We start from the raw sequence: 13,683 nt of genomic DNA on the forward strand, positions 1-13,683 counted from the left end.
TTATTTTATTATTTATTTAAATTAATGTGTTATAGCGATTTGTCGATGTAGCTCGTGCGTCTATTTATTGAAATGAAATGGAGTTTTAATTCAACAGTCCTGCAATCAGCCTGCATGTTGTATCTTTTGTGTTATTGTATTAAACAATGATATTTGTATTTTAGTCCACCTGCACTGATATAAATGTAGACAATAACATAACCTGCAAAGTGACCGAATTAAAACGTCTCTAAAACCGTTTGAACAGAAACAGTATGGCTCAATCTCCATCTCCACGCTCCAGAAATAAAGAACTAACTGCTGTGAAGTCGGACAGTTTTCAGCCGCCCTCAAAGAATAAACAGGAAGTCACAAACAGCTACTTCCGCTTAGATCTGTAGGCTACTTGTAGTTTACAGACCTCACATGTTGGCCGGAGGAGGAGACGCTGCTGCCATAATATATATATATATATATATATATATATATATATATATATATATATATATATATATATATATATATATATATATATATATATATATATATATATATACACACACACTTCTTTATCACAGTTGAATAACTTCATAAAGGAGATTATATCGTTTTTAAAACGGTAACGTCGTAGAGATCATTGCGTGTCGCTTCCCGCCGGAAGCGGAAGACTGTTGCTTTCGCATAATTGTGACGTAACGATCCGCGCGGGGTTTCGAAGTGGACTTATTTCGCGGAAAGCGAGTCTCGGTAAAACCGGAAATCAACACGTTTGTTTATTAAAGCGCTACAAGATGTATTTTAAAATGATCGCGACACTGATCACTTTACTCTGTATTCTTCACGTTGCTGCCGGTAAGTTTACGTCTTGACTCTAGAAAGAAAGAAAGTAAATTAAAACTACGTTGTTGCTGTTTGGAGACTTCTTCGGCTACGGTCGTGCTTAGCATTAGCATGCTGCTTTAGACCTGACCTCGGTAGTGTTCGCTCTGTTTAAACTGCTTTGACTCAAACGTCACAATAACAGGAAGAAGTGTCGCTATTTAAAGCTTGTTTTGTTTCATGTCGTCGAGACTTTCTTGAGCTTTTAGTCTTGTTTCGCTGCGTTGAAGTGTTTGATCTTTACGTCTTTTTTTCCCTGACTGTGGTGTTGGTGGTGGACGTGATGTTCACGTACAGTAAAGCTGATGGATCCAGTCTAACAACACAGACGACAGAACAAGACCTGTTTGATGTGGAGAGAACCCTTTGGAGCTTGTTTGGTTTAGTTTGAGTGTTTCTGTAATCTATTTAATCCTCTAAAGATCATGTTTGTCTCACAGGAGGGTCTCGTGCCGTTTGCCTGACGCAGCCGATCAAGGTGGTTGAAGGTGAGACTGCTGCTCTTCACTGTGGTCTGCATCCCCCGGTCAACTTGTCTTGTTACACGGTGGATTGGAAGAGAGTTGACAACAAGCAGATCGTCTACGTCTATCGAGATGGACGGGACGACCCTGATTCAGTGGTGGATCAATACAGAGGCAGGACCACCATCAACCATGAAGATCTGAGCAGAGGAACCCTGACCCTTAACATCTCCTCAGCCAACCTGTCTGACAGCACATCATACAAATGCTTTGTCCCAAAACTGGAGACGTGGTGTGAGGTCCGTCTCATCGTTGGTAAGCAGTTTAACACTCTATAGGTCAGCTTAGGATTCAAGATTCATAGAATGAACCTGCAAATAATGAATAACTGTGTTTGTGTCATTTGAATGGTGGTAAATGTCTTTGAATATTTACTCTTCGTCCTTCAGTGTCTCTGAGAACAAGAGCCCAGTAGATTCAAACAAACAGTTCTGTCTGATAGTACTAGAACATATTTGATCCTGTGTTTTCAGATTACTGAGATTTCTTTGTATTTTTTTTAACAGTACCCAAAGACCAACAGAACTGGACAAAGACAGATGTTTGCAACACAACTGGACCTGCAGTAGAAGAAGATCATGGTGAAAGTCTTTCTGAGTTGTTCTTTAGGAAACGTTGATTCTCTTTATTCTACGGCGTCTTTGAACACAAGATGCTCTGACTGGAGGTTGTGTCTGAATGTTTTGTTGTTTAATCACGAGGAGTAGTCTATAGATGAATTAATAACTCTATTAAATAAACCTTTGAGCCTCATGGTGTTCTTATCAAGTCTGTCTGATGTCCTTCAGGTGCTGTGAAGAGGACGGCTGTCCTTCTCGGTGTTCTTCCTGTTGTCGTTCTTCTTCCTGTTGTCTTTGTTGTTGCTGCTCTTCTTCTGTGGAAATATGAAGTGATCGGTAAGTTACAAACTGCTCTCCAACATTTTAAGTGACCATCTTGATGATTTTTATTTAAATAAATGTCTGTTAAGTCGCCATCTATCGCCGGATGAAGCGACACCTTTTTTGATGGAGCCTTAAAAATCCCTGTTTACTCTAATCTCTCTTAATTAGCCTCTAGCACACAGGTGCTCCAATCACCATGGAAACCAGTGACACACATGATTGTCTCAAAGTGGTTTCCATGTTTTCACAGAGAAGTGTAAGAAGAAGTTCAGAGGGAAGAAGACGATGTCAAACAACTTTGAAATGGAAAACCTGTCGACCGGACCAACAGAGGGGGATGACTTACCCAGTGCATGATGGGAAACTTCTGGCTGCCGGATCAAACAGCTGATTGGCTCTTAGTTTTGACAACAAACTCCATATTTAGTTTCCATTGTCTGTGTAATTGTAATACTTAACACTAGATTGTTGGCTCTTAGGTTCATGTTGTGCGATGAAGGTTTAAGGACAGAGTACAATATGAAATTAAAATGACAACGTTGTTCCAGCATTTTCTCACAACACAAACACTACGTGAAGTAAACAAATATGAAAAGGTAATAATAATGTTAGCGCTGTTAGCATCGTTAGCTGTGAGCCGTCACCATGTTGAGAGCCGTTGTGAGACAATCAAAACCCTCCCAATCTCCTAACTTATACCTTTTTATATTTAGGATTCTTGACTTTTGTCTTTTATGTTTAGGATTCTTGACTTTTGTCTTTTTATATTTATGATTCTTGACTTTGGTCTTTTTATATTTCATCATGTTTATATCACTTCAATAAATATGTGGAAAATGTTCCCTGATGTCCAGCGTTCTTGTTTTCTTCTTCTGCTCATATTTCTGTGATTTCATGTTTGATTCACAGTGGTGAAAGTAATTCACACCGAGGTGTTCTGCATCATTTTATCCAAACTAATACAAAGACATAACATGTGATCACAGTACATTAGTATCAGCATCATAGTTTGACTTGACTTTGGTTTGTTTTTGTTTTTTTTCACAGTAACATGGCTCCACAGTCAGTCGTTAGTTCTCATCTAACAGGATGGTGATGGCTGGATTTAAAGATTTATATACAAACATATAAATACGAGTTTATTGGTTCTCAAAGAAACGCATTTCCGTTTTTGGTTTAAAACCAGAAAACCACGGAACTTCTGTGTTTTTAAACTAAAACCTAAAGAGCGCTTGAGAGCGTCCAACACTCGATCACGTGACCGAGGGAGCGCTCCTCAAAGTCACCACGAGCCGGCTCTGCCGCGTGACGGACGTTCAAAGTAAACTTTCTCATCTCAGCGAAACTCTGATCAAAGAGTGAAACTAGGCAGCGCTGATCAAACACGAGTCAACATTCTGTAGCTACACGGACTTTTTATCGACTCACATGTTCGTAAAAACATATTTTAATGAAGTGTTTAGCCGAAAAATGTCTGTCTCGAGCCAAAATAAGCACCGCCCCACCGGGGAAAAAAATATAAGCACCGCCCCACCGGGCTATTCAGAGGAGGAAAAGCCACAATGAACCACACTACCAACCACCTTCACAGTAGACCTGCTTCTCCTCACTGCATGGAGGTGATCATGGAGGTGATGCTTTTAATTCAGAGTATTGTTCTGTCTGCAGACTCGGTCACTGGTAAGTTTATCTTATTATTCTCTGTTTTAATATTCTGCACTTTGGTGAAAACATTTTTCCTCTTACAGGAGAATGAGGTTATTTATGTAAAATTATATTCTGTTTGAGATGTTTTGCTGGGCCGCAGAAAATTCTAACAATATGATAGAATATGGCCCTCACATGAAACTTGTGCTTGACTGTATTGTACTTCTTCGTTTCAACACTAGGTGGAGCTACTGTCACGAACAAGGCAGCTTCTCCACAGAATAAGAGCAATCAAAGAGAGGTTTTACCACGATGACCAAAGATGTCCGAATCAAAGAAACGCAAGATAACAAGTGAGTGTAGAACAATTCAGACGTTGTGGGAAAATGAATATTTCTTTATAGAAGTCAAGAGGAAGTGTGTGTTTGATTTGCAATGAAACTGTTGCAGTGATGAAAGAGTATAATGTACGAGGACACTGTGAAACATCAGACCTACAAGAGCCTGAGAAGACCTACAAGCTGTTGTTTCATGTTCTGTAGAAGCCTTATGTTGAGACAATGTTGTTCAATGAAAGTAGCCCAGGTTACTAAATGCAACACATGTTTGAATAGTTGTGTAGAGTAGTAGATCCAAGATATATTGTGTGTAAATATGACTGAATATTTCTCAAAAGAAAAAGTAAAGAAAAGCTCATTAATTATACATGAAACACCTGATTGATTGATTGATTGATTGATTGATTGATTGATTGGGTTTTGTAATTAGATGCAAAGTCTTGGTCTTAGTCTTGGTTTTTACTTTATTTCTTTTATTCATGCTGGTTGTTAAAAACACAGAAAATATTTACACCTAAGATGTAGTACCGTATAAAGTGCAATATGTACCTCTGAGATGTAGTACAGTGTAAAGTACAGTATGTACCTCTGAGATGTAGTACAGTATAAAGTACAATATGTACCTCTGAGATGTAGTACAGTATAAAGTAGCATAAAGTGCAAATCCATACATAAAGTATCTCCAAAGACAAATCCAGTTGAGAGTCTTTGTTGTTCTTGAGTTGAGGATTTGTTCACTTTGTTCAGGCTATGAAACAGTCTGCAGAGAGGACGACTGTATGAAATACAAAGAACACCAAACTAAACTTCTCTTCTCTGGTCACAGCAGCTGAATATGTTATTATTACATTTTGTTGATTCACTTTCTACAAATATGAATCAATAATTCATCTTTTATTGACCCCTAAAAACACACCAGACCTCTTGATGCTTCTGTTAATTCAAAAACGATACAAACTAAAACCCTTAAACACCTTTTATTAATATATAATAAGTAGTACATGACTTCATCCAATCATTTGTAACAGTATTCATAATGTATTATATATATACAATAATCAGACATTAAACATTCTCATTTGGCACCAAGATATTTAATGAATGTGTAAATGCTTGTTATTCCTGAGTACATTGTTTTTGATGACTCAGCAGTCTTGAAGGCAGGTTATGCAGTTATTATAATTAATTAGTTATTATAATTAATTAGACTACATTAGATAAAATCAATCAGTGATTCATGTCTGTGTGTTGGAGAAGTAGAAAAACATTTACAGACAAATGGAAAAAAAACATCAAAATCAATAAAGTTTACACCGTAAATCACCAATAATATAGATTTGTTACATGAAATGAAAGAGTCTCTGTAGAAGATCAAGTGTTTGTTCTACTCAGTGTGATTGACAGGAGAGATGATCAGAGGAGCAGAGTTTTTAACACCATGATTAAGACCAGGATCAAAGATTGGGTAGAGCTTCTCAGTGAAGCAGCAGCCAGTAAAGGAGTAGATAAGAGCTGCAGCATCAACGTCATAGAAGGAGACCAGACCCTCCTCATAATCCACAAACACCCCCACCTTCTGAGGCTGAGACTTCAGAGAGAGACGGACTCTAGGGTCAATAAGAGCAAAGTACACATTCTTATTACTCAAACATATCGTCCAGTAACCATCCTGAGGAGTCGGTAGGATGAATCCCTTCCTGTTGATCGACTCTCTGATCACTCCTAAAGTCCACTCAGTCTTCCCTTTAACCTGAACCTCGTAGTAAAATCTTCCTGAAGAGAAACTCTGCTTTGCTACGACATAAATATGAGAATCAAATCTCTCTGGATTGTTTGGGAGATTCTTCTTTACATCACTATCATGTACTTGTTTTCCATCATCAGACAGGATGAGATCACGATTTGCTGTATCAGGATCAAGAGTCACATCCACTGCAGACTTCTGGACCCTCTTCAGCTCGGCCTCAGTGAGCTTCTTCATGTGTTTACTGATTGTCTCCTCCAGCTGATTCACAGCTCTCACCACAGTCCCCTCATGTGAAGGTGGACTGACTCTGACTCCTGTCCAGTCCTTGGTGGGTGGAGCAGCGTTCAGGGTCCTGAAGCTCTGGAGGAGGTGGAGGTGGTCTTCAGTGTGTGAGAGCTGAACCACCTCAGTGCTTCTCTTCTTCAGCTCACAGATTTCCTGTTCCAGCTCTGTGATGAAGCCTTCAGCCTGTTTCTCCGTCTTTCTCTGCTTCTCTTTGATGGTGTCGATGAGCTCGGCCTGGCTTCTCTCAACAGACTCCTTCAGAGCGGTGAAGACCTGAACACCTTCTGCTATCTCTCTGTCTGCATCTTCCTCACTGAGCTCCACAGAGTGTTTGATCTCCTGAATCTTCACTCGTCTCTTCTGGATCATCTGCTGGATTTCAGCCTCAGTCTTCCCCAGCTCGGCCTTCTTTCCTTCATATTCTTCTTTCAGAGGAACAACATCATGGTTCTTGTGGTCTAAAACAGTGCAGAGCATGCAGACACACATCTGGTCGGTCTTACAGAACAGCTCCAGAGGTTTATCGTGCTTCGTACACATCCTGTCTTCCAGGTTCTCCACAGGGTCGATTAGCTGATGTCTTTTCAGACCTGGTTTTGTCAGATGAGGCTCCAGGTGAGTCTCACAGTAGGAGGCCAGACACACCAGGCAGGACTTCAGGGCCTTCAGTTTGGTTCCAGTGCAGTCGTCACAGGGAACTTCTCCTGGTTTGGACTCTTGTTGCTCTGAGCTGCTGGCTTTCTGTTGAGCCGACTGTCTGAACTGAGCAGCCATCTCGGAGATGAAGATGTTGACCTGCAGCTCAGGTCTGGTGGAGAAAAGCTTGTTACAGTTGGGACACTGATAGGGGACGTTAACGTTCCAGTGTTCAGTGATGCAGGCTTTACAGAAGTTGTGTCCACATGGTGTGCTGACTGGATCAGTGAACACATCCAGACAGATGGAGCACAGGAACTGATCCTCAGTCAGCAGACAGCTGGCAGCAGACATATCTACACTCTGAGGACAACAAGTGTGGAAAAACAAAACTGTTATCACATCTTTAGCAGCAGCAACAGAGTGTGTCAGGTATCTTCACATTGTGGGTTTCTGTGTGTGTCATCATGGTAGAATGTGTCCTGGAGACACCTACTGTAGAGGAACTACTACAGAAGAGGGTTTGAGTTCTTCAGAAAGGTGCTCACTAAATAGAACTTAAACACACAGAGTGATCCTCCATCACTGTCACATCACACATTAAATAACAATACTGCTGCTTCTATGTTGTTATTAGAGTGAATTGTTTTAATTCCACTTTAATAATGAACACATTACTGTTTACTGTGACGTATTTGGACCTCAGTTTGAGTCTGAGTTGAACTTCCTGTCTGAGTGGAGCTGAAGTGTTTGAGTTGAAACAGTAAATATGATCAGCTGAACTTCCTCACAAAGACAGACAGCAGGAACTACAGAGACAGTGACGTTGAGAGGAAAGGCTTTACAGCTCAAGGATATTCACCAAAGTACAGAACAGTTATGTAAGATATCAAACATCAATGTTGTTCCTCTGTGATCAATCAGTAAATCCACACGTTGAGTCAGATGCTGTCCTCTGTGTTTGGACAATCCAAAGGGAGTAACAGCTAGGCTAGTTAGCTTCTAGCAGGCCTAGTCTATCTGCTGCTACTTTGATCTTTGGTGTGGATCCTGGTTTGAACTCACTGTTGACCAGATGTTGAGTTTCTCTGTAGAACAGTGTACTCACCACAGTTTGTCAGAGACTCTGTTGTGTTGTTGAGAAGAAGCTGCTGGATTCAGTTGAATGTTTCATCAGAGAGATACAGAGAGACTTGTCTCGACTGCAGCTCTGCTGTCGCTCAGAAAAACTTTCAGTTTCATTTCAAGAGAAGTGACTCAGCAGCTCTCCTCTCTCAGAGCGGCTCCTCCTCTCAGTGGAGCTCTGTGAAGGAGCTTCTACTGACTCTTTGAGGAAAACCCTGACATTCAAACACGAGTTTAACTTTTTCCTTCTTCTTGTTTTTTGTGTTTTAAACGTTAAATCTGAAATACTGTACGCTTTTTTTATTTACACATAAAGTTGTGTATTTTTTTAAGCATCCTATGTTGTTTAACCCAGTGAGCATTTTTCCGTTGAAAAGACGTTTAAAAGTGAAGGTTTTTTCACAGACTATTCATAGACGTTGATTAAACGTTCACGTTTAGACCAGATTTCAACGGGATTTGCAAGACTACAATTTCCGTCCTCTACATTGTGCTAATAATAGTATATTGTCATTTTAGAGGCTTACTAAGAAACTACATCCACATTTATCAGTTGAAAGACAATATTGCAAATCCCAGTGAAATCTGGTCTAAACGTGAACGTTCAATCAACGTCTATCAATAGGCTGGAGAAAAAACGTTCACTTTTGAACCAATTCTGAAGGTCTTTTCAACGTCACCGTGTTTTAAACGTCGAAATGCTCACAGTTCAATATGTACTAAGTAACTAAATACTTACTCATAGTAACACATCATCAGTTTCCACTTACAGGACAAAGACCAAGTGACACAGGCAACAGTTCATTTGTGTTTATTAAGCAACAATATAGTTAAATATCAAACAATATTCTTTATATACAACCATAGTCTCTCTGTCCTTCTTTAAATGTCGTTGTCAAAGCCACACAGGAGCCGGTTTCAGAAGGTCTGCCATATTTTCAAGGTGGACATCTGTAAATAAAACAAGTATTAGAAAAACATTTTCACTTTTAGACCAGTTTTGAACGTCTTTTCAACATATTTTCAACGTATAGATGCTGACTTGGATATTACACAGTATAATACTTGTTGTTCTTTGTATATTGCTATAAGCCAAACAACAATGTTTTGACCGTCTTCTTATTTGTACATCACTTTGTTTTACTCACGTCCTCCACATTTAAACTGTACAGCCCCACGCGCTCTGCGTCGTGTATTTCACATGTAAACTGTCCTAAAAACTCTACAGCGCTACAGAGACAGTCCACAAAGAGTCTCCAACATGAACTAACACACGTGTTTATGTTTACTGTTCGTCCATAGTGCTGTAGCTGCAAGCTAACGCTACAAGCTAACGTGCCTACAAGCTAACATGCTAACGCTACAAACAGGCAGCCTCGCCCGCATGGTGAGCATAACATGATACTAATGGTGCATGTTTCGGTTTGCAATATTGTTACCCAGTAGTTCAAGTACTTAGAAGCATCACGTTTATTCCGTCAGCTCGTTCCCTTCGCTCCGCTGGTCTCGTGCAGAGTTTCCAGACACACAGCGTATGTCTCAAAGTTGTAAAAAGTTACAAGAAACTTCATAATTAAGTCCGTGAGCGAGGTGGAAGTCTTTCCGATACATGTACGACTTGATGCGGGGATGATAGTAGCCGCGTGTACCGTTCGCTCATAAGCTGGTCTCGCGTAGCGCTCTGCTCTCTGCTCGCGACAGAGCCCAGCGCTGTCCGTCGGAGGAGTTGGACAGGGGGAGGAGTTGGAGAAAGTACAGATACTAATGGTTTGTGTGACTGAGCCTGTGTGACTTTACACCATAGCTTCATCTCTTCACTGCATGGAGTTGATCATGGAAGTGATACTTTTAATTCTCCAGAGTATTTTTCTTTTTGCAGACTCGGTCACTGGTAAGTTTATATTATTGTAAAATTATATTCTGTTTGAGATGTTTTTCTGGGACTTTGTTTTTAAACATATTCATATTTATTTAAAAAAAACAAAAACGTTTTGTATTAAAATGTGTAAACACAGATTCCATGTAAGTACATTAATAACAGATTATCATAAAGAAGCCGGAGCTATGAAGTAGTGAACGATGCAAACTTAATAGTTTGAGGAAACAGACAAATAATCTGGAAAGTTACAAGAAACGTCATAATTAAGTCCGTGAGCGAGGTGGAAGATCTTCTGATACATGTACAACTTGATGCGGGGATGATAGTAGGCGCGTGTACCGTTCTCTCGCAAGCTGGTCCCGCGTATCGCTCTGCTCTCTGCTCGCGACGGAGCCCAGCCCTGTCCGTCGGAGGAGTTGGACGGGGGGAGGAGTTGGACAGGCGTTGGACAGAGCGCGGCGTTGGACAGAGCGCGGCGTTGGACGGGGGGAGGAGTTGGACAGGGGGAGGAGTTGTACGGGGCTATCGGGGAAAACGAGGGGAGGCAGAATCTTCTTTTGGGTTTTGTTTAATTGTTTCTTCTGTTTTATTGAAACGTTCCCTGCCTCTTGTATCCTGTGTTCCGTTTTTGACTCCTCTGCTCGGCAAGTTTTGTGTTGAACATTTTCTTTATTATTAAAACCACCGGTATTCAACGCTCTGTTCCCCCGTGTCTAACTTGGGTCGGTCAGAAAAATACATATATAGATGGTTTGTGTGACTGAGCCTGTGTGACTTTACACCATAGCTTCATCTCTTCACTGCATGGAGTTGATCATGGAAGTGATACTTTTAATTCTCCAGAGTATTTTTCTTTTTGCAGACTCGGTCACTGGTAAGTTTATATTATTGTAAAATTATTTTCTGTTTGAGATGTTTTTCTGGGACTTTGTTTTTAAACATATTCATATTTATTTAAAAAAACAAAAACGTTTTGTATTAAAATGTGTAAACACAGATTCCATGTAAGTACATTAATAACAGATTATCATAAAGAAGCCGGAGCTATGAAGTAGTGAACGATGCAAACTTAATAGTTTGAGGAAACAGACAAATAATTTGAAATAATAAAGTTGGTAAAAAGAAAACACATAAACGTCTTTGGAGCCTGTTTTGTTCAAACATGTGTCACGTAGAAGAACTATGTAGCACAGTTAAAATAAGACAAATATATATATAAATATAAATAAATCATATTTACGGGATTCGAACTCATATTGTGTGAGGGGAAAAAAAGAAGGTTGACAGAAGTACTCGCAAGCCGGTCCCGCAGACTGAGCCGCCGCCGCCAGAGAGTGCGACTTCGAGTGCGTGCATGACCGCTCACAGTGCGACCGTGAGCTGAGCTACTGTGATCTGAGCAGAGATGTGATGTTTTGTCACTTTAGCTGGGAGGTCGTTTTGAAACACGACGTGAGCTCATAGACCTTCATGAGTTAAAGTGTTTCTAAGGTGTTTCTGCAATGACGATGATGTCATCTCTCCTTCTGTTGTTGTTGTTTTCCTCGGTGTCAGTTCATCCAGCATGAACAGATGAACAGAGACCACTTTGTCAACAATAACATAACCTGAGCTACAAGCTCAAGGAGGACTGTGTCCTTCAGAGGCGTTTAAAGCTGAATGAACGTTATGTTTGTTGTCCTCAGGGAAGTCCGGTGCCATCTGCCCGAATCCGCTGACGGTGGCAGAAGAAGGAGACGACGTTACTCTGCGATGTTACCTGGCTCCCGAGGTCAGCGTGGCGATGAGGACTGTGGAATGGATGAGAGCTGACCTCGGCGGGGTGGTCTACGCTTATCGACATAGGATGGAAAAGCAGGACGACCATTTGCTTCAGTACAGACACAGAGCGACTCTGAACCACGGAGGCCTGACCAGAGGAAACCTGTCGCTGCACATCTCCTCAGTCGGTCCGTCAGACACTGGACCGTACAGATGTTTTGTCCCAAAGATGCACCTCTTTTGTTTCACCAACCTCACCGTTGGTAAGCATGCTAAACATTGAAGTGGAGGATATGATGTTGATTTACCTGTGTGGTGGAGATGCGGCTTAATTATTGTTGCTGACAAATTGATAATTAGATTTTTTTTCTTTTAAAGTAAATTATTTAAATGCAGTCAATTGGATTTTTTTTCTTTACATTTTTCATTATTTTCTTTTCGTCTTAACGTTAACTTTCTCTTTTTGTGTGTGTGTGTGTGTGTGTGTTTTTTTAACAGTACCCAAAGACCAACAGAACGGGACAAAGAGACATGATTCCGGCACAACTGGACCTCCACTGTCAGAAGAACCAGAGTCAGAAGATCATGGTAAGTTGTTCTTCAGGAAACTTTGATTCTCTTTATTCTACGGCGTCTTTGAACACAAGATACTCTGACTGCAGGTTGTGTCTAAATGTAGTTTTCTAAAGGCTGGCTTTTTTCTAATCTTGAGAAATATACGTAGCAGATTGGGACTACGATCTAAAATTCCTTGTTTTCCTGTCATACAATGAAATCATCTAGAGTACTCAACAGAAAAACCCAGCCCAGTGTTTGCCATGTCTTGTGTACAGAAGTAAATTACAGAATGAACAATGAGGATGACAAAATTATGGATATGACATTTTTCTATTTATGATTCTTGACAGTAACGTCTGTTACGTGACACGGCATCAGTTTGAACCTGACCGTCAACATCTCCTCTGATATTCTTTCAGCTGGTGGAAACAGGGAGGCCGGCCGTGCTGCCGTCATCTCCGCTGTTGTCTTCCTTCTCTGTGGTCTCATCGTTGTTCTGGTTCTGAGGAGCAGAGCAGTAGGTCAACGCAATCCTATCAACTGGACGGGCTGGCGGAGAATCAAGACCTCTGACAAGGCGTAATGCACACAATGTTAACGAAAGTGAAAAATGATGAGTTTATCCGCCCCACAATTGGGATCCCTCTCCATATTTGAATGGGTTCTTCCTCTGCTTTTACTTCACCCTTCCATCAACTTTCATGGAAATTAGCTGACAAACAAACAAAAACATAGAATGGGACCAGTCAAATTTATTTATATGTAACTTAAGAAGTCCTCACACCTGGTCCCAAATATGAAAGAATATTTCCCACATGCCAGAAAATAACAAATTGCAACTTTTGTAATATATATATATATTTTTTTTAGTGATGCCGCTCCAGAAATTATGAAATATCTCAGCATGCCATGAAATTTGCTGCAGACATTCACGTTCTCCTCAGGATGGATTGTTTCTACCGCTGTGCTCCTCTGACTTGTCTTCTATAGCGCCATCATCAGGTCAATGTCTGGCTTTGTTTTCTCACCAAACACCTGCAGAACTACTGAGGTTCAGCCTCAGCTGTACTTTGTGTTTAGTGCTAGTTAGCCGGTGTTAGCGTGCTAACATGCCAAAAATACAATCCTGTTAAACACTGTTAAACATCAGCGTGCTAGCCTTTTCATTCTCTGCATGTTAGCATGCTGATGTTAGCATTTAGCTCAAAGCACCGCTGTGTCTCAGTAAAAATGCTATCAGCGCTCTTATTGATCTCAGGACACAAGTACAAACCATATTGTTACACTGATATTGCACTTGTTGACCAATACATTGATAAGCACTTAAACTCCAGTTTATTAGGTACACCTATAGCTAAAGCTAAAGCTAAAGCTAACCTGTTTGCACTGCAAACACTGTGTTACACTGCATTCGTTTTAACTAGGTGTACCTAATAAACTG

General features: G+C 40.5%; 2 protein-coding genes and 1 long non-coding RNA gene across 3 annotated transcripts; 1 reads left to right on the forward strand and 2 right to left on the reverse strand.

Moving 5' to 3' along the window:
- The first annotated feature begins 722 nt into the window (after window positions 1-722).
- Window positions 723-3,107, forward strand: LOC137885322 (myelin-oligodendrocyte glycoprotein-like). Its single transcript, XM_068727542.1, has 5 exons — window positions 723-831; window positions 1,299-1,637; window positions 1,889-1,963; window positions 2,171-2,278; window positions 2,517-3,107. The coding sequence occupies exons 1-5, from the start codon at window positions 771-773 to the stop codon at window positions 2,621-2,623; spliced, it is 690 nt and encodes a 229-aa protein (XP_068583643.1). The 5' UTR covers window positions 723-770; the 3' UTR covers window positions 2,624-3,107.
- A 2,105-nt stretch (window positions 3,108-5,212) lies between these two features.
- On the reverse strand, window positions 5,213-8,126 carry LOC137885312 (E3 ubiquitin-protein ligase TRIM21-like). Its single transcript, XM_068727530.1, has 2 exons — window positions 8,028-8,126; window positions 5,213-7,282 (listed from the first exon to the last, which is right to left on the reverse strand). The coding sequence occupies exon 2, from the start codon at window positions 7,271-7,273 to the stop codon at window positions 5,636-5,638; it is 1,638 nt and encodes a 545-aa protein (XP_068583631.1). The 5' UTR covers window positions 7,274-7,282; window positions 8,028-8,126; the 3' UTR covers window positions 5,213-5,635.
- Window positions 8,127-8,839: 713 nt separating this feature from the next.
- Window positions 8,840-9,750, reverse strand: LOC137885329 (uncharacterized). The gene is made up of 2 exons (XR_011104799.1): window positions 9,484-9,750; window positions 8,840-8,995 (listed from the first exon to the last, which is right to left on the reverse strand). It is a non-coding gene; the product is annotated as an uncharacterized lncRNA (long non-coding RNA).
- Window positions 9,751-13,683: the final 3,933 nt, after the last annotated feature.

This window comes from Cebidichthys violaceus, unplaced genomic scaffold, assembly GCF_023349555.1.
Source record: "Cebidichthys violaceus isolate CVI_PGR_0920_01 unplaced genomic scaffold, fCebVio1.0.p SCAF_4, whole genome shotgun sequence".
NCBI lineage: Eukaryota > Metazoa > Chordata > Actinopteri > Perciformes > Stichaeidae > Cebidichthys > Cebidichthys violaceus.

Excerpts from the sequence above, each read along its gene's own strand:
- LOC137885312 (XM_068727530.1), bottom strand. The coding sequence starts at position 7,273 with ATGTCTGCTGCCAGCTGTCTGCTGACTGAGGATCAGTTCCTGTGCTCC.
- LOC137885322 (XM_068727542.1), top strand. The coding sequence starts at position 771 with ATGTATTTTAAAATGATCGCGACACTGATCACTTTACTCTGTATTCTT. Across the intron at positions 832-1,298 it reads TATTCTTCACGTTGCTGCCG|GAGGGTCTCGTGCCGTTTGC; the intron begins GTAAGTTTACGT and ends TTTGTCTCACAG. Across the intron at positions 1,638-1,888 it reads TGAGGTCCGTCTCATCGTTG|TACCCAAAGACCAACAGAAC; the intron begins GTAAGCAGTTTA and ends TTTTTTTAACAG.